This window comes from Ranitomeya variabilis, chromosome 1, assembly GCF_051348905.1.
Source record: "Ranitomeya variabilis isolate aRanVar5 chromosome 1, aRanVar5.hap1, whole genome shotgun sequence".
Lineage (NCBI taxonomy): Eukaryota > Metazoa > Chordata > Amphibia > Anura > Dendrobatidae > Ranitomeya > Ranitomeya variabilis.
In genome coordinates this window covers 451,676,665-451,702,416 of record NC_135232.1, presented here as the reverse complement: position 1 = coordinate 451,702,416, position 25,752 = coordinate 451,676,665, and the positions used below count along the sequence as shown (strand labels likewise).

Genomic DNA, 25,752 nt, shown 5'->3' with positions numbered 1-25,752 from the left:
GCCTCACAGGGAAGAATCGATTTTAGTGTGTGTTAGTGAGCTCATTGCAGTTAAAAAATGATTTTCATGAAACATTTGTAATAAAAAAATAATTTTATGAGTCTATTTTCATTTATTTTGAGTTATTGTCTTATTTAATATAGTTACTTAAATTGTCAGAAAACGTGATGTCCTATGACAAAACGGAGGTCATTTTTGGATTCAGTGCACTTAAAAACATAAAGATTACGTGGAATAACCAAAACAGCTCTTGAAAAAAAAATTTTGCAGACCTGTGCAGATTTGCTCTTTTAAGAGAATAAATGAATCAAACATCCAGTTCAAGCAATATAACTAAATTCTTCTACAATTATGTTTATAGGAAACGCTGAATAGCAATGTGGAGAGAATAACAAAATATAATGCATATAAATAAAATAATACTACTAACCTGTCTCTACTCCGGCGTGAGGGGAAAGCAGCATTGCAACCAGCTACTGTGCAGACATGCATCTCTTTTAGGTGAACATTCCTGTAGTGAAGTTTTACACTGTATGAGCTTTTGAAACTCTTTTTGCACACATAGCAAATTTTAGGATCTGGGCTTGAGCACAGGTCCCCATCTGGAGAGAATTTTTGAGGGCTTCCGTAACTCAATGATGAAGCTAAGCTTTCGTGAAATGCAGCCATGCCAGCACTGCCCCCATTGTATAGTCCATAGTGGCTCATGTAAAACATGTCATATGTAGGGTCTGTAAACTCTTCTTTTACCTTTATGACAGCCTGCTGATGACTGTCAATATGATTTTCATAAGATTTATCAATTTCTGTCCTAAGACTGCCATTCTTGTGAATTGGAATGTTATCATCCTCCATTGGTTCATCACAAAACTTTGGCTCAGAGGATTCTGACTCATTTTCAAAATCTCTTTCATGGTCCTGGTCTTCAGACGTCATGCTGTTGGCTCTGGTGTCTGAACGCATGATACACCTGCTACTGCTTGTTTTTGAGTAACTGTTTATTGACAATCCTGGGCTCACCTCACCTTGAGAATCATGACCAATGTCATTTATGGATGGACCATGATCAATATTTTCTTCATCATCATCATCATCATCAAATTCATCAGCAGTATCAATGATTTCCTTTTCAATTTTAACCGGCATACTAGATTTTCTAGGTTTTTTCTTAGGAGCAAGATCTGTATTAGAATCCTGTGTTGACATGTTGATCACAGTTGATTGCAGCTCTTGAGGCAGAGGAGGAAGAGGCTGTTCTACCCCTAAAGGTGCTGGCAATATTGGGCTAGTAGGTAGTGATGTTGGAGGGCTAACTAGGTCTCCTGAATTTAGTAAACTTCTGTAAAAAGGAGGAACATGCTGTACAGTTTTTAAAGCTGGAAACACTAGTTGACTGGAAAGTGAATTTTGCAAAAGAGGATCCAAAGGTGGTGTTGAAAAACCCATGGGTGGTCGACCAGGGCTGGTTAACGATAAGCTTGATTTTGTACTTGCTATTACAGGTGTAGCAGCTCCAGAAGTTGCACGAATAAGGTCTTTATCTCTATTGTTTCTTAGCATTGGCATGTGAAGACGAGGATTGGGATTTGCACTATGCCGATTTCTACTTCGAAGAGAACTGAAAACCATATTACAACCTTCAATAGTACATCTGTGTTTTATCTTAAGATGCACGGCATTGTAATGGATTTTTAGTGTTCCTTTATCATAAAAAGTTTTGCCACAAGCATTGCAAAATACCCTGCCCTTCCGTGATGAAGCTCCCATCCTTCTCATTCGGTGAATCTTGAAAGAACTTTTGACATGCTCAGATTTATTAATGTCGCTGACAGGAGTAGATGCTTGAGTGGGGGAGGCATTGTTTGGCTCTGTTTTTGGCTCTACATTTGTGATGCTACTCAAGGCATTTCTATTAGATGTCTGCTCATTCCTACTATAAGGCATGGGGGAGACCTCCGACTCACTGGTCTCTTCACATTCATTGTGATTTGAATTGTTAGATTCATGCAACCTCAGGCCAGGGTGCTCTAACATGAGCCCATTAGGAGGTAATCCAAGCATAGGAGCAGACACTGGGTTGATATACTGGAATGGAAGGAGAAATGCAAGGCTATTGGGCATGTTCTCAAAGTGGTGAATGCTAGAAGGGTTACTGTTTTCCAATTGTGAGAGTACACTTGGGCTTCTGGTACGATTGTTGCTTTCAATAAAAGTTCTTATATCTGAATCAGCTTTTGAAGAAGCCACAGCAACTGCCTGTCCTTCCTTTTCTTGAATAGCCATGAGTTCCACAATGGATTTGGTTTCTCCAAACCGTAGAAACTGCTGTAAAGTGATAATCTCCTCTTCTCGAGACATAATTGCCCAACGATCCAGGACCTTGCCAGCAGTATCCTAAAAGAAAAGTATATGTGATGGTAAAGAACATGATAGGATAGCAACATGTGTAATTTTACAACTAGACATTTCAACTTGATAAGATGCACCTGATCATAAGGTTAAATTGTCAAGTTTATCAAAATTAAAAATAAATAAATAAATCTTTCAGATTAAGTAAAGCTAGCAGGGAAAGAAGTACATTTAAGATTCTGCATACCATCCTCGACATCCTAATCCCATTTCCAAAAACAGCATTTAGACTAAAATACTTTTTTACTATACTGGTGACACTGTGGCTCAGTGCTTAGTATGGTTGCTTTGCAGAGATTTGAGTACTGAGTTCAAATCCAAGAAAATATTTGCTTATAGGGACAAATTTAGCAAAGATTTAATACCAAAAAAGCAAGGCACAAGCTTTGCACAGTTGAAAAACATTGGTGCAACTCAAAGCTGAGCCACAATTTTAAGACCTTCTCTGTTCTTAGACAATTTTCTCCCAGCTCCATGAAAATGTATGGAGCTGTTGTGTTCACTGCACCAGCAATCTCTCTCCAGTCCCCAACTTGGGTAAGATTTCTGTCTGGCACACGGAAGAGCATATCACTCTTTAGATACTCCTGATTCATTACAAGGTGGGCACCTATTCATGAATCAGGAGCGACCCACTGTCCCATGCCCCACATCAAAACAGTGAACAAAATCATTGGTCTCCAGGAATTGGGGCCATGGTTTTTATGTTCTCTCTGTTTCAGCGTTGGTCTTGTTTTGCTTCTTCTCACACTTTAAAGAGATGTATGGATAATTGATGGTCTATGCAATTGACCCTAGTATGTGTCTCTTGAAAAGGGAAAAGTAGATTTCGAGCTACATTGGAAACAAAGACTTATGTGAATGATGATAATATCAGAATATATTAGAACATTGTAGACAATGAGAAAAAAATAATACTTTATGAATTACACTTTATTCATTTTTAAAGCTACCAATACAAATATAATTGAATTTTTTTAATGATTTTTAAAATTAGTTTTTTAACTATTTAGTGAATTCTATCCTATACATGCTTCCCAATTTATTAATTCCATACTTCCTGAGTAGCAAGGCAACTTGAATCCAATCCTCATTATGCATACTTACCAATATTTTAATTTTCAAAATAGGGACATTTATTCCTTGCCCTATGAATCGCCCCAAAATGAATGGGACCAAAGCTAAAGCTTAACTTTTACACAGGATTGAAATACCCCCTTGCCTTTTTTTCACATTGTGGGATTCTCCCAGCAGACTCATGACTATTGCCTAGTATAATTATGCTCAGAAAGAACTCCACACATACCTAGAGAACCACTACATTACTCCGTTGTATGGATGATCCTCGCTCAGCTTCAGTGAGAGCTGCAATTAGATATTTTATATTCCATGTACAGTCTATAGTTGTCTATATTCAGTCTGTAATCCTTGTCGTATGTTCTTGGTTAAAATTTACACACAATGCAAATCCCAGATGTAAATATACTGCTTTTGATATTCACAGGAATCTAGTCCGATGCCACTGCAATGAATTTATATTGCCAAAACCTGACATGCAAGATTTTGAAACAGGCCAGTGCCAAACAATATCAATGCACTTTCACAAGCAGAAATCCAAAAGGTTTCTAAGCAACGACACAGTCTGGATAAGAAATTAAAGACAAATAAAAAATGTAGTATTTTGGAACATAAGCCTGTGGTTATTGTAAAAATAAAGCGTGTTTCCAGACAGGAATTCTGCTTTAAACTCTTCCAACATTTTGGTAGTCTTTAAACTATTTTTACAGCTTTTAATAATGCTTCTATGAACACGGAACATAAATACAGTGATTTCATAGATTGTACCCTGCACTTCCAGCATTACAGTTAAAATTCAATTAGCTTTACATATGTAAAACTACTTGGATAATTCCACCTGTATTTCCAAAATATAGCTTATTGACTTTCATGCTGTAGCTGCACAGTAGTGTGTTATTCCCTCCAAGATGACTAAACTAGAAGTTTCCAACATTTTTCATCTATATCAGGGGACATAGATCATCCAATAATTGGTGGGACACCTTCCAGACAAATGCAAAAGTAGTCCACAGCCTTCCAAAGTATGCTGTATATGGGACGCTATGTCAAGAAGAAAACAGTCCTTTGTAAATTTTCAGTATACAGTACAAGTTATCAAGTTATTGCAGGTGCAAGTCACCCAAGAGGACTGAAAAATAAAGTAAAACAGAAAAAAAAGAAAAATATACAGTGCTCAGCATAAATTGGTACACACCTTTTGAAAAGTAAGATCTTAATCATTATCTCACTGAACACAAGAACAATTTCCAAACTTTGACAAGATTGAGTTTCATAGAACATGTTTGAACCCATAATTTGAAAGTAAGGTTAATAATATAACTTTCATTGCAAAATCTTTTTCTCAAATTAGTTGATGTAAAACTGTATTTGATGCAAAAGCATCTAGTATTTTGAATCATCTCCATAATTTTTTAAGGGCAGCACTAAGTCTCCTAGGCATGGAATGAACAAGTTGGTGACATATTGCATCACCTATCTTTTTCCATTCTTCAAGAATGACCACTTTTAGAGCCTGGATGCTGGGTGGAGAGTGATGCTCAGCTTGTCTCTTCAGAATTCCCCATACATGTTTCAGTTGGATTCAGATCAGGAGACATACTTGGCTACTGAATCACTTTCATCCTATTCTTGTTCAGAAATGCCATAGTTGTTTGTTTTGGATCATTTACATGTTGAAAAATGCACGTCTACCAAGCGCACGGAGTGATGGTAGCATAATTTCAATATAGAGCAGTACAGCCCTTGGGCACATAAATCATCAAGATCCACTGCTGGAAGCTCCCTCTGCAATTGTTAAACAGTGATGTCCCAGCAATATATTTTCAATCAATTTTCAACCAATGATGTCCCAGCATTACATTGATTTGGTGTTGGAACCAATGGTACAGCCATTTCTCTCAAAAGACGTTTTTTCAACTCATCAAGTCAGAGCGCATGTTGCTTGTGCTACTGTGAGAAGTGTGCATGGCCTTCAGGTGTTGCAGTGTCCTCAGACTTGCCTCCCATAGCACTCATCTAGGACATCATAAGTCAGCAATTGCAAAGGGAGCTGCCAGAGGTGGATCTTGTTGATTTGTGTACACAAGTGCATTCAGCAAACGCATTCCTCAGTTAACCGTTAATAACCTCATTGACAGTATGCCAATGAATATGTATATATATATATATATATATATATATATATATATATATATATATATATGTATGTATTTCTTTGTGTGGTGCTCATACTTGATACAGATTGATTCGAGAGGTATACATTTTTTTATAATTTATCACCAACGTGTCTATTAATTATGTGATTTCCATAGTTTCATGTCTTTTCTTTTTTAGTGTTGCATTGTAATTTTATTGCTGAGGAGAGTAGTTGTCATAAAGGGGGTCTTCTCCTTTTTTACTAGCAATAAGCAGCTCCAGCTTTGCAGGACATTGTAACAGCTAGTGTTACTGTATCTTCAGAAATGAATATGAATGTACCTTAACATAAATAATGCCATGTTTTCTTTTACAAAACAACCAAAGAAAAAATATATGCCAGGACAATAATCAATCCAATGTATGAAAATATTCAAAGTTTATTAAATATAATATTAAGAACCACGGGTGCAAACAATCCTGAAAATACTGAAAAAAAAGTTAAAATTGATGGGTAAGCTGGTGTAGGAAACTCCCACAAAAAATATATATTCTGTCCTTGCATATATATATATTTTCTTTAGTTGTTTTATATTGCGTGCCTTTTGGGGACACATTATTCATCTTCTAGGGCTAGAAATTTTGGTGATTCATGTTTTCCTTTAACTTTACAGGTAAGGGAATGTGCACACGTTAAGTATTTGCAGCAGGCGTTTCTACATTCAAATTGTATCTGTTGGAAGGAAAAACATTGCATAACAAAATTGCATTCTTGCCGTGTTTTTGTCAGGACAGACCACAATGATGGATTATCCACCATTGCGGTCTGTCCTGATGAAGAGGTATGATTACCTCGAAATAACAAATAAAGCTCACATCCATAATGCATTTGGTCTCATTGTATATTGGCCCTTCGACTACGTGGATTTACATCCACTTCATCTCTAAATTGGCAAAAATATATCAAGTTGTTGTTTTAACATCCATGTGATTACAAAACCAACATTTGTGTGCATATAAAAAACAGCAAAGTAAGATATTTTATGTATATCTACTATATAATTGTCTAAGGGTTACTTCCGTCTTTCTGTCTGTCTGTCTTTCTGTCTGTCTGTCATGGAAATCCCAAGTCGCTGATTGGTCGCGGTAAAACAGCCACGACCAATCAGTTACGGGCACAGTCCAGTGTCAAAAGGGCCACTCCTTACTCCCCGCAGTCAGTGCCCGCTCCATAATCCCCGCTCACACAGGGTTAATAGCAGCGTTAGTGGACCGCGTTATGCCGCGGTGTAATGCACTCCGTTAACGCTTTTATTAACCCTGTGTGACCAACTTTTTACTATTGATGCTGCCTATGCAGCATCAATAGTAAAAAGATCTAATGTTAAAAATGATTAAAAAAAGTTATATACTCACCTCGCCACGCTCCGATGACTGCTCCATGCATTGCGATCTCGCGAGATGATGACATAGCGGTCTCGCAAGACCGCTACGTCATCATCTCGCAAGACCGCAATGCACTCTTGGGAGCGGAGCGAGCAAGGAGCATCGGTGAACGCTTCGCCTGGATCCGGGGACCAACGGAAGGTGAGTATATAACTATTTTTTATTTTAATTCTTTTTTGAACAGGGATATGATGCCCACATTGCTATATACTACACTATGTTCCAAATTATTATGCAACTGACATTTTTCTCGGATTTTCCTAAATGATCAGTGCACATGACAGTCAGTCTAATAAAAGTCATCACCCGTTAGAGTATACATCAAATTTTATTGAAGAAACCTCCCAATGATAACAGTATAATCTCCAAAATGAATAAAAACTTAAAATGCACTGTTCCAAATTATTAGGCACAGTAGAATTTCTAAACACTTGATATGTTTTAAAGAACTGAAAATGCTCATTTGTGGAATTTGCAGCATTAGGAGGTCACATTAACTGAACAAAAAAGCTATTTAACTCCAAAACATCCTAACAGGCCAAGTTATATGTTAACATAGGAACCCTTCTTTGATATCACCTTCACGATTCTTGCATCCATTGAACTTGTGAGTTTTTGGAGAGTTTCTGCTTGTATTTATTTGCATGAAGTCGGAATAGTCTCCGAGAGCTGCTGTTTTGATGTGAACTGCCTCCCACCCTCATAGATCTTTTGCTTGATGATACTCCAAAGGTTCTCTATAGGGTTGTGGTCAGGGGAAGATGGTGGCCACACCATGAGTTTATCTCCTTTTATGCCCATAGCAGCCAATGAGGTATTCTTTGCAGCATGAGATGGGGCATTGTCAGCATGAAGATGATTTTTCTCCTGAAGGCACGTTTCTGCTTTTTATACCATGGAGGAAAGTTGTCAGTCAGAAACTCTATATAGTATACTTTGCAGAGGTCATTTTCACACCTTCAGGAACCTTAAAGGGCCCTACCAGCTGTTTCTCCATGATTCCAGCCCAAAACATGACTCCTCCACATCCTCGCTGTTGTTGCAGCCTTGTTGGGACATGGTGGCCATACACCAACCATCCACTACTCCATCTATTTGGACCATCTAGGGTTGCTCAACGCTTATCAGTAAACAAGACTGTTTGGAAATTAGTCTTCATGTATGTGTGGGCCCAATGCAACCATTTCTGCTTGTGAACACTGTTTAAGGGTGGCCGAATAGTAGGTTTATGCACCACAGCAAGCCTTTGAAGGAGCCTACACCTTGAGGTTCGAGGGACTCCAGAGGCACCAGCAGCTTCAAATATCTGTTTGCTGCTTTGTAATGGCTTTTTAGCAGCTGCTCTCTTAATCCAATGAACTTGCCTTCCTCATTATGCCTTTATCAGCATAAATACATCTGTACTCAGATACAGCCACAAATCTCTTAACAGTATGATGATCACGCTTAAGTTTTCGGGAAATTTCTAATGTTTTCATCCCTTCACCAAGGCATTGCACTATTTGATGCTTTTCGGCAGCAGAGAGATCCTTTTTCTTTCCCATGTTTCTTGAAAACTGTGGCCTGCCTAATAATGTGGAACATCATTTTTAAGTAGTTTTCCTTTAATTAGAATCACCTGGAAAACCAATTATCACATGTGTTTAAGATTGATTTCAGTGATACATTGAGCCCTGAGACACAATACCATCCACGAGTTTATTTGAAAAACAAAACAATTAAACTTTATGACACTTAAATCCAATTTGCATAATAATTTGGAACACAGTGTACGTGGGTCGTGCAATATACTACATGGGCCATGCAATATACTACGTGGGCCGTGCAATATGCTATGTGGCTGTGCAATATACTACGTGGGCCGTGCAATATACTACGTGGGCCGTGCAATATACTACGTGGGCTGTGCTATATACTACATGGGCCGTGCAATATACTATGTGGGCCGTGCAATATACTACGTGGGCTGTGCAATATACTACATGGGCTGTGCAATATACTACGTGGGCTGTGCTATATACTACATGGGCTGTGCTATATACTACGTGGGCTGTGCAATATACTGTGTGGGCTGTGCTATATACTTCGTGGGCTGTACAATATACTATGTGGGCTGTGCAATATACTATGTAGGCTGTGCAATATACTATGTGGGCAGTGCAATATACTAGGTGGGCTGTGCAATATACTACGTGGCTGTGCAATATACTATGTGGCTGTGCAATATACTACGTGGCTGTGCTATATACTACGTGGGCTGTGCAATATACTACATGGGCTGTGCAATATACTACGTGGTTGTGCAATATACTACATGGCTGTGCAATATACTACGTGGGCTGTGCTATATACTACGTGGACTGTGCTATATACTACGTGAGCTGTGCTATATACTACGTGAGCTGTGTTATACACTACATGGGCTGTTATATACTACGTGGCCTGTGTTATACACTACGTGGGCTGTTTTATACACTGCATGGGCAGTGTTATATACTGCGTGCTTGGGCTGTTATATACTACATGAGCTGTGTTATATGCTACGTGGGCTGTTATAAACTAAGTGGCTGTGTTATATGCTATGTGGGCTGTTATACACTCCATGGGCTGTGCTATATACTATGTGGCTGTGCTATATACTCCGTGGGCTGTGTTATATACTACGTGGCTGTGCTATATACTCCGTGGGCTGTGCTATATACTCCGTGGGCTGTGCTATATACTACGTGGCTGTGCTATGTACTACATGGCTGTGCTATTTACTACGTGGGCTGTTATATACTACGTGGCTGTGCTATATACTACGTGGCCGGCCGCGAACAATCAGCGACAGGCGCAGTTCGGCCGCTAATTGGTGCGGGATTTGAACCACGCTTTGCTAATTGGTCGCAGCCAGCTGAATCCTGTGTATTCAGTGTATTATTCTAAAATCTTCATAAATAAACTACATACATATTCTAGAATACCCGATGCATTAGAATCGGGCCACCATCTAGTCTACTATAGTAATATCAACATATTAAAGGGACAACACTTCTTAACTGTCATTATTAAAAGAATAAAAGTAAAAACGCACAGTTTGGTTTATTAATCCTTTAGCATAATGTAAGTGTGCAATCCAGAAGCGACATCTTAACAGTATGCTCCTCTATGAAATCATACTTTGCATTACATTGCTAGTTTAATTTAGTTGTATTATTCATGTACATGCACATTTGCAATCAATTAAAATGGAAGTACATTTTGTGGCTCTTCAACCCCACTGTGTTACTAAATCTTAAAAGCATCTGTTAGATGACCTCTACACTGGACCTATCATCTTGCACAGTAAAGAGAAAAACATTATGGAGACTATACAATGTGCAGGGCTCCCCTCCTATGAACTGATGATATGATTGCAGCTGACCTGCAGGCAAGGATAAAATGTGTGAGGATGTGACCCAGACATAAGGACATACTTTGTCCTGACATCTGAGTCACGTCTGTAGCAAGGGATGAGTGGAAGATGATTAGCTTTGAAGATGCAAGCTGTCATCTTAATATCTTGCACAAGGAGTCAAACATTGAGTTCACTAAAGTACCGAAATGATGTTAAGACATTTTAAAGAAACATTATACATTTCCTGGATTTAGCAAAAAAAAATTGCCATCTCGTTCTCTTTTTTCCCCCTCAAGAAATAAAGGAATACATTTATCAGATACAATGAGAAATAACTCCCAAACTGAAAGGTTTTCTAATTCCTATAAAAAAACTGAAGGTACAGTTGCGCTTTCAACCATCAGCACAGACTACCATCTTATCTTGCATGAAACCACATTACAGCACTCGTAGACTCGCAGACACCTGTATTAAGGGCTGGTATGGGGCCCTCATCTATATTCTTATGCCTCCAATTTCAACAAAGGTCATACATCTCTCTGTCAAATGCCAAATGTACAGCAGTGCTGACCACTGAGCCACCCTAGAAAGGATGAGAAAAGGTGCTCTATCGGACATGTCATTACTAAATTCAAACACTTTTATATTCAGGCATCTAAACCTAAAGTTGTCAGATAATTAAGTTCTGAATTATGACACAATCATTATTTCATAATTATAAGGATTTACCGTAAAGGCACCTATACATATTAGGTTAATGAAAATGCCAAAGCCTCCAATTTCAGCAGGCTGACCAACTCCGACATATAATGTTGCAGGAGAAAAGAATCAGTCATGTTAAATTAATAACTCTGATTATTTCCAGGAGATAAACTACCACCCATGTGGTGCTGGGAAAGGTCAGAGAGGCCCGGCGCCTGCACACTACAGTACTTTGCTCTGCCCTCAACAGCGCAGACAAAGTACGCCTGCGCAGGAGCCGCGGCAGGAAGCAAAGAAGAGGATGTCATCGTATGAAGATGGGAGGCACCGGAGTGGACCTGCACCGCGACGCCCATCTGACCGGACTGCACCGGGACCCCCCAGGTGAGTATAATCTAACTTGTTTTTCTTCTCTTTCAGGATACATCGGGGGCTTATCTACAGCATTACAGAATGCTGTAGATAAGCTTTTGATGGTGGTGGCCGCAGCTTATAGGTGAATTTTGGGGTGACAGATTCCCTTTAATGATTCAAGAACGTCTGTCTCAAACATGTCACCTCATCATTGTTCATGCCTGTCTTGAAGAATCTGGGCTGCTACTTTTAGATCCATTCTTTCTTTACAGCATAGGGACGTAGTTCAGTTTGATGATAGGTAGAAATAGTAATGTTGAATGATCACATTCTTTATCAGCTGTTGCTAATGGAGCTTGTAGAGTATGTAGATGCACGCCAATGGCAATGTTATGAGAGGTGATATCTTGTTAATATGACCATACTTACTGTACATTTGTTTGATACCATCACATTCATATACATAGCACAGACCAAGATATTGCAACACAGCGCTACATAGGATGTTTTATTGTGTATACTCACATGAAGCTGCCGTGCTCCATAGTGTATACTGTACCAAGCAGGGATTGTAAAACTGCTTATCAGATATATCACAAACGTGATGTTTAGGTGAAGGAATCTGCCAATTCTGCAATTTGACTCCATGGAATAGTTTCACTGTGAAATAGTTTCACTGTGAGTAAATCCACTGCAGTGATTTGAAGCTGTGAGGTGAATGTCTGGGTCGCTGGGAACGCACTTGAAGCCTCTCCAGGATATCACAGCTGTGTGACTGCATGACATCTACTGTATAGAATTACTCTTCATGGAGTTTATTGCATGGACGCCCTGGTCCACCAGTGTGGGAGCTGTTCTGGCACATCAAGAGGGTCCAAAACAGGGAAGAAACCTAAATGACAGCCATATTCCCCAAAACAATAGAACATATGGACAAGAGTTGGTGTCCTAAGAGAAACTCTTCAAATGTGTAAAGTAGATTTAACTAGCTTCATACATCTGGTGTAGATTTTGGTCAAGAGCCTTTTAGTAAATTAGGTGCATGTTACCCCAACTAACTTCATATTAAGAATAGAACACAAAACGACGTCTTTAATAAATCCTTGCCACTTCCAAAAACAAAAAATGTGCAACTGATCAGCTACATTTTGATGGAACTCATCTCTGGCACAGCAAAGGTTATTAGTAATGTTAAGTACCCCAAACATTAGATGAAAGTGGCTGAACTTAACAATTTCATTGACAAGCCATCTGATGTGCATGAGAGCCTCCTGACTCTTCCCCGGTAGATGATGATGGTGGAGAGAAGGATTAGACCATTTCAACATATGATCCTATTGTTTTGGCCAAGCAAACCCTTGCCAGAGGAGTGGTCCAATCTATTTTAAAATAAAATACTTTAGCTGGGCTCAGTGCTCATTATATGGGGAAGGAGCGGTAGTCTTCTGAGCAATTGTTCGTCCAGCAGTTAATTCAAGACTATTCATAACATTTCATAAAAATGTATGCCCCCATGATCATCAGTTTATTTTATACTTATCTCCAAGTCTGAATTCCAAAAACATTGTATTAGATTTTGGGCTTACTTAATAAAATTTTAAAAAATACATGACGTAAGCAATTAAGGTCCAATACTTAAGCAATCATCAGCATCTGCTACCTTTAGACACCTGAAACACATCAAGGATGAACGCTTGTCCATTGTTTCTGAGGATAGATTAGAAAATGTTCAATAAATATTATAGCGCTAATATTGCAGTCCTGCCGTGAACAATGTACAGTACTAATAACTATGTCTGTACATATTAATACGTTTCTCGTCCCAGCAGTCCTGACTTTCCGAGCAGCCCACTTCTCCACATTAACAGCAGTCATTTGGAGAGAAACAAACGTGCCATTAGAAGCACTTTTACTAGTGTATATTCATCCACCAATTAGCTTAATGTGGCCGCTTTCTGCATATTTTCAATACAGGCTCGCACAAATCTCATTAATATTTCCCCCTAGCGCTTTGACAGATTACCTTGTCATTATGCATCCTGGAGCCTTTGAAACAATATGGGTAAACTACTGTTTGCGAGGTTAATGACAATTATCCCCTAATTACTGCATAAGTCACTCAGTCCACTTTATCTCATAGGCAGGGTTCTGCTCAGTGCAACTGCCATTGTGCCACTGGAAATGAATTTAGTGTGACTACATTTATATCTACAGCCGTGCCTTGTAAATTATGCTGACAAGGAAACGAACAAATTAACATGTCATCACCTGAAACTAACCTTCTTGATATCAAAGTGTCTTCACATAGTATTGTAGTATTTCTGATATGTTAGAGTAAAACAAGCTGGGAGGTCAAATAAGGGCAAATATTCAATACATTAGGAAATACTCTATCTACAATAGGAAATCTATATTTTCAATTAATTAACATTTTGGTGATCTTCCTATGAAAGTGGCTTTTATGACAGATGGCCCAAGCATGGCCCAAGATCTCTCTATGCTGCTGCTACATAACAGCTCAATACAAGTGAAGTGGTAATGCCATCACAACAAACAAATCACATAAAGTCAGGCACAAGTCACAAATATTCATATATTACTATACTGTGATGTAGCGCTGGCATCTAGAAATCTTTTGCCACAGGACCTGTGTAATAACCAAAGTTGCTCTGTAGACCCAGCCTAATATAAAGTGTATAGTAATATATATCTCAACTACCCAACTTCAATTATTTAATGCATAAAAACAAAACAAATATTTAAGCATATCTTCACCTTGAAGGATAATTTTCTTGTATGATATCCCAGAGCTATAGAAAGTATCTTCCAGCAGAGGAAGACAAACCATTGGTGAAACCCATGCAGAGGTTGGATCCAATTTCACCTGCGTAATTGTTTTTGCAAAGGGGCCTTATTATGTCTGTGTCCATCCCTATATCCCAGCACTCATTGCTGGCTCATGTCTACTTAAACAGAGCTGGTTCTTGGGATTTGCATTATTGGAAGTGCACTTTTTAAACCAGACTGCATAGTAATTGGATGTAGGAAAAATTAATTGTCTCACAGAATTATTGTAATTGAGAAATTAGAACTCAACGACTTTGCCAACTTTTCTCGAACAATTTGAATTGCAGTGAATAAATTTGCACGAATCTCAATACTGGAAAGCTTGTAATTGCTGACCATAAAAGCTTACACTCTACAGGAGATAGAGAGGACTGTCCTGACCATAAGAGCTTATACTACAGGAGAGAGAGAGGACCCTGCTGACCATAAGAGTTTACACTCTACAGGAGATAGCGAGAACCCTGCTGACCATAAGAGCTCATACTCTACAGAAGAGAGAGAGGACCCTGCTGACCATAAGAGCTAACACTACAGGAGAGAGAGGACAATGCTGACCATAAGAACTTATACTACAAGAGAGAAAGAGGACCCTGCTGACCATAAAAGCTAACACTACAGGAGAGAGAGAGGACCCTGCTGACCATAAGACCTGACACTCTACAGGAGAGAGAGAGGACCCTGCTAACCATAAGAGCTTACACTGTACATGAGAGAGAGAGGACCCTGCTGACCATAAGAGCTAACACTACAGGAGAGAGAGAGGACCCTGCTGATCATAAGACCTGACACTCTACAGGAGAGAGAGAGAACCGTGCTGACCATAAGAGCTTACACTCTACAGGAGAGAGAGAGGACCCTGCTGACCATAAGAGCTTACACTCTACAGGAGATAGAGAGGACCCTGCTGACCATAAAAGCTTACAGTCTACAGGATAGAGAGAGAACATCACTGACCATAAGAGCTAACACTACAGGAGAGAGAGAGGACCCTGATGACCATAAGAGCTAACATTACAGGAGAGAGGACCCTGCTGACCATAATAGCTAACACTACAGGAGAGAGAGAGGACCCTGCTGACCATTAGAGCTAACACTACAAGAGAGAGAGAGGGCCCTGCTGACCATAAGAGCTTACACTATTAAGGAGAGAGACAGGACCCTGCTGACCATAAGAGATTACACTAAAGTACAGGCCCCCATCACCAATCTCAGTGGGGAGGACCTGGCCACTTACTTCCTAGAAAAAAACAACCACATCCATCAGGATATCTCAGCCCAATCTCCTCAGTGCCTGGATCCCCTTTCCTGCCACACCTCAAGCTCACTAGACATCTTTGAGCCTGTCTCAGAAGAAGAAGTTTCTAAGCTCCTCGCTTCTGCTCGGCCTACAACCTGCAACAGTGACTCCATTCCTTCACCTCTCCTGCAGTCTCTCTCACCAGTGGTCACCACTCACCTGACTAAAATATTTAACCTCTCTCTTTCTTCAGGTATCTTTCCCTCCTCATTTAAACATGCCATCATAACCCCTTTACTTAAAAAGCCATCCCTGGACCAGAACTGCACTGCTAACTACAGACCTGTATCTAATCTTTCCTTCATCTCTAAACTCCTGGAACGCTTGGTCCACTCCCGTCTAATCCGCTATCTCTCGGATAACTCTCTTCTCGACCCCTTACAATCTGGTTTCCGCTCTTTACACTCCACTGAAACTGCCCTCACTAAAGTCTCTAATGACCTACTAACAGCTAAATCCAAAGGTCATTGCTCTCTGCTGATTCTCCTGGATCTCTCTGCCGCATTTGACACTGTGGATCACCAGCTCCTTCTCACTATGCTCCGCTCCATAGGCCTCAAGGACACAGCCCTCTCCTGGTTCTCCTCCTACCTCTCTGACCGCTCCTTCACTGTATCTTTTGCCAGCTCCTCTTCCTCTCCTCGTCCCCTTACTATCGGGGTTCCGCAGGGCTCAGTCCTAGGCCCCCTCCTCTTCTCTCTATACACGGCCCCTATTGGACAAACAATCAGCAGATTTGGGTTCCAGTATCATCTCTATGCTGATGACACCCAATTATACACTTCTTCCCCCGACATCACCCCTACCCTAATTAAAAATACCAAGGATTGTCTGTCTGCTGTCTCTAACATCATGTCCTCCCTCTATCTGAAACTAAATCTCTCCAAAACGGAACTTCTTGTGTTTCTCCCTTCTACTAACCTCACTCTTCCCAACATCGAATTTACCCTGGAGGGTTCAACCATAACTCCCAAGCAGCATGCCCACTGTCTTGGGGTCACATTCGACATCGATCTTTCCTTTACTCCCTATATCCGATCACTCACTCACTCTTTTCACCTGCATCTTAAAAACATCTCCAGAATCCGACCTTTTCTCACCTTCGAAACTGCTAAGACTCTTACTCTCGCTCTTATTCATTCTCATCTGGACTACTGCAACTCTCTTCTGATCGGTCTCCCTCTTAACAAACTTTCTCCTCTCCAATCCATCTTGAATGCGGCAGCCAGGGTCATATTTCTGTCCAACCGCTTCATCGATGCCTCCATCTTGTGCCAGTCATTACACTGGCTACCCATTCGCTACAGGGTCCAATATAAACTCATGTCTCTCACCCAAAAAGCCCTCCACAGTTCTGCACCGCCTTATATCTCCTCTCTCATCTCTGTCTATCGCCCTACACGTGCCCTCCGTTCTACAAATGACCTAAGGCTTACATCCCCCATAATCCGAACCTCGCACCTCCATCTACAAAACTTCTCTCGTGCTGCGCCAGCTCTCTGGAATGCACTTCCCCAGATGATCAGACTGATACCTAGCCCCGACCTATTCAAACGCGCTCTAAAAACCCATCTCTTCAAACAAGCCTACTACATCAATTACTCAGTAAACTAACTTTGCCCTGTTCCCTCCTTCCAAATATTATTCTAAATCTGCACCCTACTATTCATCTGTCTCCACACCCTCCATGCACATAACTGCACTTGATACTTGACTATTGCACTTAAACACACGGGCTGATGACCGGATCATGCAGCTTTATATGAAAATCCCTATTTATTATAATTGCCAGACCTGAAATAACAAGCACTTATCACCTATTGTGTCCCCCCCATTTCCTTGTAGATTGTAAGCTTGCGAGCAGGGACCTCACTCCTAATGTCACTGTTTAAATTGTCTTAACTTGTATTGAATTTGTCTGTACATGTCCCCGCTTAATTGTAAAGTGCTGCGGAATATGTTGGTGCTATATAAATAAAGATTATTATTATTATACTTTACAGGAGAGAGGACCCTGATGACCATAAGAGCTTATATTCTACAGGAGAGAGGACCCTGCTGACCATAAGAGCTTACACTCTACAGGAAAGAGAGGACCCCGCTGACCATAAGAACTTACACTCTACAGGAGAGAGAGGACCCTGCTGACAATAAGAGCTTATACTCTGCAGGAGAAAGAGAGGACCTTGCTGACCTTAACAGCTTATACTCTACAGGAGAAAGAGAAGACCCTGCTGAGCATAAGAGTTTATACTACAGTAGAGAGAGAGGACCCTGCTGACCATAAGAGCTTGCACTCTACAGGAGAAAGAGGACTCTGCTGACCATAAGAGCTTACACTCTACAGGACAGAGAGGACTCTGCTGATCATAGGAGTTTACTCTCTAAAGGAGAGAGACAGAGAAAAAAATCACTGACCTTAAGAGCTTATACTCCACCGAAGAGAGAGACTTAGAAAGTGACTCTAGAGATAGAAAATGACTCTGCCGTACAAACTGTGTTCAACAGGGAACCATTGATCTGTGATGGCCCAGGTATTGACCACCACTGTAGAAGGTATGATACTTCTACATGCCATAGCTGCAGGGCTATGCAAAATTAAATTGGCCTGCTCTCTGATGCTTGAGCAATGTGGGAAATGGTTACAGGGAAGTTATTTTTTGCAAACTGTAAATCAAATCTCAAAATATCTGAGTTTGTGTGAAACCGGGAATTTCAAGAAATTCAACACAAACTCGATTCTCCGTGAATCGATCGGCTCATCTCTAGCTGTTTGATGGTTTTAACTAACAATGAGCAGAATTGTGAATATAACTCTGGACTTCAAAAATGCTTGAACTTTACAGAAATTAAAATGTGTAATGAAAAGTATTCACAAAATAACACCACTTTTCCTGTGGATTTTATTGATACATGTTTAATAAAATGGTGCTAAAATGCGAAGATGCCCATTAACATGTCCTCAGTTATTCAATTAGCTTCCAATAGACTATCATGAGATAAACTGGAACAGGAATATGTTTATTTGCTTTAAGTAGTGAATATATCAGCATTTTATGCTATTTTTGCTGACATCTGAACAGAACCTTAGTCACGTTAGCATTTTTAGCACCAATCTCAATTCAGCTTAGTTCTTCCCAGCTACCTATATATTCTATTTATATATTAAAAAAAAATCAAATGAAAAAGGGTTTTAAGTCTCTGATCCCCTCTCCATGTTTCTCTTACATCAGTAAGCGGCAGCAAGGAAAGTTGTCCCCAGAGCCACAGCATGAGCATCTTTGACTGAAATGGAGATTTTGGTGACACTTTCGATTCACAGGAGGCTGCACGCTCTGATGAACCAACAAAGCTCCGAAAGTGCAACAGCCCTTGATGTCAGCTACTTGCGATTTGTGTACTGACTATGCCAGTGGCTCTGAGCCTCCTTGGGAATACATTGAGGTGCGAGACTGTAAGTGCTTTCAGGATATAACAATGTATTCAGTCTGCTACAGAGTTACTGGAACACAACTGTCTCACATGAGAGATTATAAATGTGTACACACGCTGGTGTGCAGAACCGTACTGTTGCTACAATACGCAGAAATTAGCTGCTTTGCAAGGCCTTTAAATATGCTCGGTCAATCCAGACAGGAAAAAATAATGCTACTTGGCGTGAATGAAAATCTAAAGGAGTTTGTTGCAACATAAGACAGTAAGAAAATAATTTATTTACTAGTAATTGATCAAAGTATTAATTAAATAACTCCATATGTCAAGTCTTCTGTTAAATAACTGCAATTCTGATGTACTGCTAAGTTATAAAGCTGCTTTTTCTAGATATATCAAAGGAGGACAAATTCTTCCACACTCCAACATGTAGTTATGACTGACAAATAAAGAGAAGTCACTCACTTATGAAAGTCATAATGAATGCAATGGTGGCCCCCTAATCTGTAAAATATTATGCCACATGACAAATCAGCTTTGTACTATATCTTAAAAAGTGTCTTATTTTGCCAGTACAAATGCTTCATTTTTATCTTTGATCAAATGTAGTTAACAACTCAAATTTCATATAAACAAAAATTCAATACTATTGTGAAGGGTCTGCAAAACCTTTGGCCGGTTGTAACACACATCACAACCGTTAGGCGATCACACATAGACCCAATGATTGTCCCAGCTTTTGGTAGCATGGTAAACCTCCAACTTCAATCAATCATTAAAAATTACTAAAATATTGTGCGGGGAATATGGAAACACAAAGGCAACTTTTTTACATTTTATTTTGTATCTTGTCATGTTTATTTAACATTTTCATATTCACTTGTTGTTTTTTATGTTAGTATAGTCCTGAGCATTTTTTTGTTTTCTTTTCCTGATTGATATACCATCTGATTTTTATACCCATGTTTGATTCATATTGGTTAACAGGATCAATGGGAAAATAATCCCATCAGGCTTTGAGAAAGAACACCGTACTGCGCTCAAAATGTGTTGTGTTTCCATGTTCCCCCACAATATTTTGCAATTTTTAATAATTGAGTAAAGTTGCAGTTTTACTATTCTACCGGAAGCTGGAACCATGGTTTTTTCCATGTTTTCCACACTTGTCAGAGTGTTGTTCCCAGCATACTGGACCTTATGTTAGGCCTGTTTCACATGTCAGTGGCTCCGGTACGTGTGGTGACAGTTTCCTCACGTACCGGAGACACTGACACATGTAGACACATTAAAATCAATGTGTCTCTGCAGATGTCAGTGACTTTTTGCAGACCGTGTGTCTGTGTGCAAAACACGGAGACATGTCCACGTTTCTCCGGCAGCACGGTCCGCAAAACGTCCCGCACACGTGCACACGGAGAACAGTGTGCACTCTCCTCCGTGTGCACGTACCGCTGCAGGAGAAACAGCGTTAGAGTTAAGCGCTGTCCCCTGCTTTTGGTGCTGAAGCCGGAATTCATTCCTTCTCCCCAGCAGCATTCGCTGGAGAGAAGGAATGAAAAATCAAGGTTTTTTTAATTTTTTTGTTAAGAATAAAGTTTGGGGTCACCTCCCACCTCCCACCCCCTGTGCGCCCGCCCGTCTGCATTAAAATACTCACCCAGCTCCCGCGATGTCTCCTCTCAGCGCCGGCAACTTGTCCTGTGTGAGCGGTCACGTGGTGCCGCTCATTACAGGGATGAATATGTGGCTCCACCCCTATGGGTGCATTTTAATGCAAACGGGCAGGCGCACAGGGGGTGGGAGGCGGGAGGTGACCCCAAACTTTATTCTTAACAAAAAAAAATAAAAAACCTTGATTTTTCATTCCTTCTCTCCAGCGAATGCTGCTGGGGAGAAGGAATGAATGCTGGCTTCAGCACCAAAAGCCGGGGACAGCGCTTAACTCTAGCGCTGTCTCCTGCACGGTCGGTGTGGTCCTCAGTCGGCACACGGGAGGCACACGGCTGCCGCACGTGTGCCACACTGATGTGCCACGTGAGCACACGGACATGGATAACTCTGGTACCGATTTCTCCGGTACCGGAATTATCTGGACATGTGAGACTGGCCTTACGCTGAGCTATTTTTGTGCACATTTGGTCACAAATAGACACATGTAGCATACATCCTACATCTTTCACTTATGTTGTGTTCATACTAGGTTTTTCAACAAAGATTTTTCAGGCTGAAATCAATTAGAAAATGTTTTTAATACTTAAAAAAAAAAATGTAATACTTTTTTATTCAGTTTTCACATATGGGGATGTTGTGCTCTGTTCAATTTAGAGGTTAAATATAGTGTTTTTTTCAAGCAGAACCATCTCTAGAGCTGAAATGTTGACTTGGGGTTAGGGTTTATTTAATTAGTATCTAGAGCAATTTTTCATGCTGATTTTGGAGCAAAATCTACTTCAATATCTACGTAAAAATTGTAGCGTGAACATAGCCTGAGGCTATATGCACAAGTTGCGGATTTGGCTGTGGATCCGCAGCGGATTGGCCGCTGCGGATTCGCAGCTGTTTTCTATGCTTTGTACAGTACCATGTAAACCTATTGAAAACCAAATCCACAGTGCACATATTGCGGATTCCGCAGCGTTTTACACCTGCTCCTCAATAGGAATCCGCAGGTGTAAAACCGCAGGTGAAATCCGCACAAAAGACGCAGGAAATCTGTGGTAAATCTGCAGGTAAAACGCAGTGCGTTTTACCTGCGGATTTTGCAAAAACGGTGCAGGAAAATCCGCATACGAATCCACAATGAGGCCACATAGCCTTAAGCCTGTGCACACATTAAAAAACACTAAAAAATGGTGCAATAAAGTCCAAAAGAGAATATTAACCCCTTAGTGACAGAGCCAATTTGGTACTTAATGACCGAGCCAATTTTTACAATTCTGACCAGTGTCACTTTATGAGGTTATAACTCTGGAACGCTTTATCGGATCCCGCTGATTCTGAGATTGTTTTTTCGTGACATGTTGTACTTCAAGTTAGTGGTAACATTTCTTCGATATTACTTGCGATTATTTATGAAAAAAATGGAAATATGGCGAAAATTTTTAAAATTTTGCAATTTTCAAACTTTGTATTTTTATGCCCTTAAACCAGAGAGATATGTCACAAAAAATAGTTAATAAATAACATTTCTCACATGTCTACTTTACATCAGCACAATTTTGGAAACAATTTTTTTTTTTGTTAGGGAGTTATAAGGGTTAAAAGTTGACCAGCAATTTCTCATTTTTACAACACCATGTTTTTTTTAGGGACCACATCACCTTTGAAGTGATTTTGAGGGGTCTATATGATAGAAAATAACCAAGTGTGACACCATTCTAAAAACTGCACCCCTCAAGCTGCTAAAAACCACATTCAAGAAGTTTATTAACCCTTTACGTACTTCACAGGAACTAAAACAATGTGGAAGAAAAAAATTAACATTTTACTTTTTTTTGCAAACATTTTACTTCAGAACCATTTTTTTTAATTTTCACAAGTGTAAAAACAGAAATTTAACCACAAATTTTGTTGTGCAATTTTTCCTGAGTACGCCGATACCCCATATGTGGAGGTAAACCACTGTTTGGGCGCACCGCAGAGCTTGGAAGTGAAGGAGCACCGTTTGACTGTTTCAATGCAGAATTGGCTGGAATTGAGATCGGACGCCATGTCGCGTTTGGAGAGCCCCTAATGTGCCTAAACAGTGGAAACCCCCCACAAGTGACACCATTTTGGAAACTAGACCCCCCAAGGAACTTATCTAGATGTGTGGTGAGCACTTTGAACCCCCAAGTGCTTCACAGAAGTTTATAACGTAGAGCCGTGAAAATAAAAAATCGCATTTGTTTTCACAAAAATGATTTTTTCGCCCACAAATTCTTATTTTCACAAGGGTAACAGGAGAAATTAGACCACAAAAGTTGTTGTGCAATTTCTCCTGAGTACGTCGATACCCCATATGTGGAGGTAAACCACTGTTTGGGCGCACCGCAGAGCTTGGAAGTGAAGGAGCACCGTTTGACTTTTTCAATGCAGAATTGGCTGGAATTGAGATCGGATGCCATGTCGCGTTTGGAGAGTCCCTGATGTGCCTAAACAGTGGAAACCCCCCACAAGTGATACCATTTTGGAAACTAGACCCCTTAAGGAACTTATCTAGATGTGTGGTGAGCACTTTGAACCCCCAAGTGCTTCACAGAAGTTTATAACGTAGAGCCGTGAAAATCAAAAATCTCATTTTTTCTACAAAAATGATCTTTTTGCCCCCAAATTTTTATTTTCACAAGGGTAACAGGAGAAATTAGACCACAAAAGTTGTTGTGCAATTTCTCCTGAGTACGTCGATACCCCATATATGGGGGTAAACCACTGTTTGGGCGCACCGCAGAGCTTGGAAGAGAAGGAGTGTCGTTTTACTTTTTCAATGTAGAATTGGCTGGAATTGAGATCGGACGCCATGTCACGTTTGGAGAGCCGCTGATGTGCCTAAACAGTAGAGACCCCCCACATATGACACCATTTTGGAAACTAGACCCCTTAAGGAACTTATCTAGATGTGTGGTGAGCACTTTAAACCCCCAGGTGCTTCACAGAAGTTTATAACGTAGAGCCGTGAAAATAAAAAAATCGCATTTTTTCTACAAAAATGATCTTTTTGCCTCCAAATTTTTATTTTACCAAGGGTAACAGGAGAAAATGGACCCCAGAAGCTGTTGTACAATTTGTCTTGAGTACGCCGACACCCCATATGTGGGGGTAAACCACTGTTTGGGCGCATGGCTGAGCTCGGAAGCAAAGGAGCGCCATTTGACTTTTCAATGCAAAATTGACTGGAATTGAGATCGGACGCCATGTCGCGTTTGGAGAGCCCCTGATGTGCCTAAACAGCAGAAACCCCCCAAAAGTGACCCCATTTTGGAAACTAGACCCCCCATGGAACTTATCTAGATGTGTAGTGAGAACTTTGAATGCCCAAGTGCATCACAGAAGTTTATAATGCAGAGTCGTGAAAATAAAAAATATATATTTTTTAACAATAAAGATTTTTTAGCCCCCAAGTTTTTATTTTCACAAGGGTAACAAGAGAAATTGGACCCCAAAAGTTGTTGACCAATTTGTCCTGAGTATGCTGGTACCCCATATGTGGGGGTAAACCACTGTTTGGGCGCACGGCAGAGCTCGGAAGGGAAGGAGCGCCATTTTGGAATGCAGACTTTGATAGAATTGTCTGCGGGCGTTATGTTGCGTTTGCAGACCCCTAATGTACCTAAACAGTAGAAACCCCCACAAGTGACCAAATTTTGGAAACTAGACCCCCTAAGGAACTTATCTAGATATGTGGTGAGAACTTTGAAAGCTCAAGTGCTTCACAGAAATTTATAATGCAGAGTAGTGAAAATAAAAAAATATATTTTTTTCCAACAAAAAAGATTTTTAGCCCCCAAGTTTTTATTTTCACAAGGGTAACAGGAGAAATTGGACCCCAAAAGTTGTTGTCCAATTTATCCCGAGTATGCTGATGCCCCATATGTGGGGGTAAACCACTGTTTGGGCGCACGGCAGAGCTCAGAAGGGAGGGAGTACCATTTGACTTTTTTAGCGCAAAATTGGCTGTCGTGTTTGGAGACCCCCTGATGTACCTAAACAGTGGAAACCCCCCAATTCTAACTCCAACCCTAACCCCAACACAGCCCTAACCCTAATCTCAACCCGATCCATAATCCTAATCACAACCCTAACGATAATCACAACCCTAACCCCAAAACAGCCCTAATCTCAACCCTAACCATAACCCTAATCAAAACCCTAAATCCAACACACCCCTAACCCTAATCCCAACCCTAACCCTAATCCCAACCCTAATCCCAAACGTAACACTAATCCCAACCCTAATCCAAACCCTAACCCTAATCCCAACTCTAACCCTAACTTTAGCCCCAACCCTAACTTTAGCCCCAACCCTAACCATAACTTTAGCCCCCGTCGTCACAAAAAAAGTTCAATGTAACCTTTTTTTTGTACGTCGCGTCCGCCATTTCCGCGGATGCGTGGCCGTAACTCTGCCCCCTCCTCCCCAGGACATAGACTGGGCAGCGGATGCGTTGAAAAACTGCATCCGCTGCCCACGTTGTGCACAATTTTCACAACGTGCGTCGGTACATCGGGCCGACGCATTGCGACCGCCCCGTACCGACGCAAGTGTGAAAGAAGCCTAAGGCTACTTTCACACTAGCGTCGTACTCGGCCCATCGCAGTGTGTCGGGCCGATGTACCGACGCTAGCGTTGTAAGCGCCGCACAATGGATGCTGTTTTTTCAACGCATCCGCTGCCCCATTGTGAGGTGCGGGGAGGCGGGGGCGGAGTTCCGGCCACGCATGCGCGGTCGGAAATGGCGGACACGTCGCACAAAAAAGTTACATGTAGTTTTTTTTGTGTCGACGGTCGCACGACGGATGCGACATGTGGCAATCCGTCGCAATGCGTCGCTAATGCAAGCCAATGGAGAAAAAACGCATCCTGCAAGCACTTTTGCAGGATGCGTTTTTTCTCCAACGACGCATTGCGACGGAAGCCAAAAAACGCTAGTGTGAAAGTAGCCTAACCCTAACCCTAGCCCTAACCCTAACCCTA

The 25,752-nt window shown here is 40.7% G+C and overlaps 1 protein-coding gene across 3 annotated transcripts in view; it reads right to left on the bottom strand.

Annotated features, from left to right (window-relative positions):
* The window catches only part of BNC2 (basonuclin zinc finger protein 2), an 880,369-nt gene that overhangs the window by 53,013 nt on the left and 801,604 nt on the right, over nt 1–25,752 (bottom strand). For all 3 annotated transcript variants that reach the window (XM_077249966.1, XM_077249974.1, XM_077249983.1), the window contains one exon: nt 431–2,394. In XM_077249966.1, coding sequence (XP_077106081.1) covers nt 431–2,394 — 1,964 coding nt within the window. The remainder of the gene's footprint in view (nt 1–430; nt 2,395–25,752) is intronic.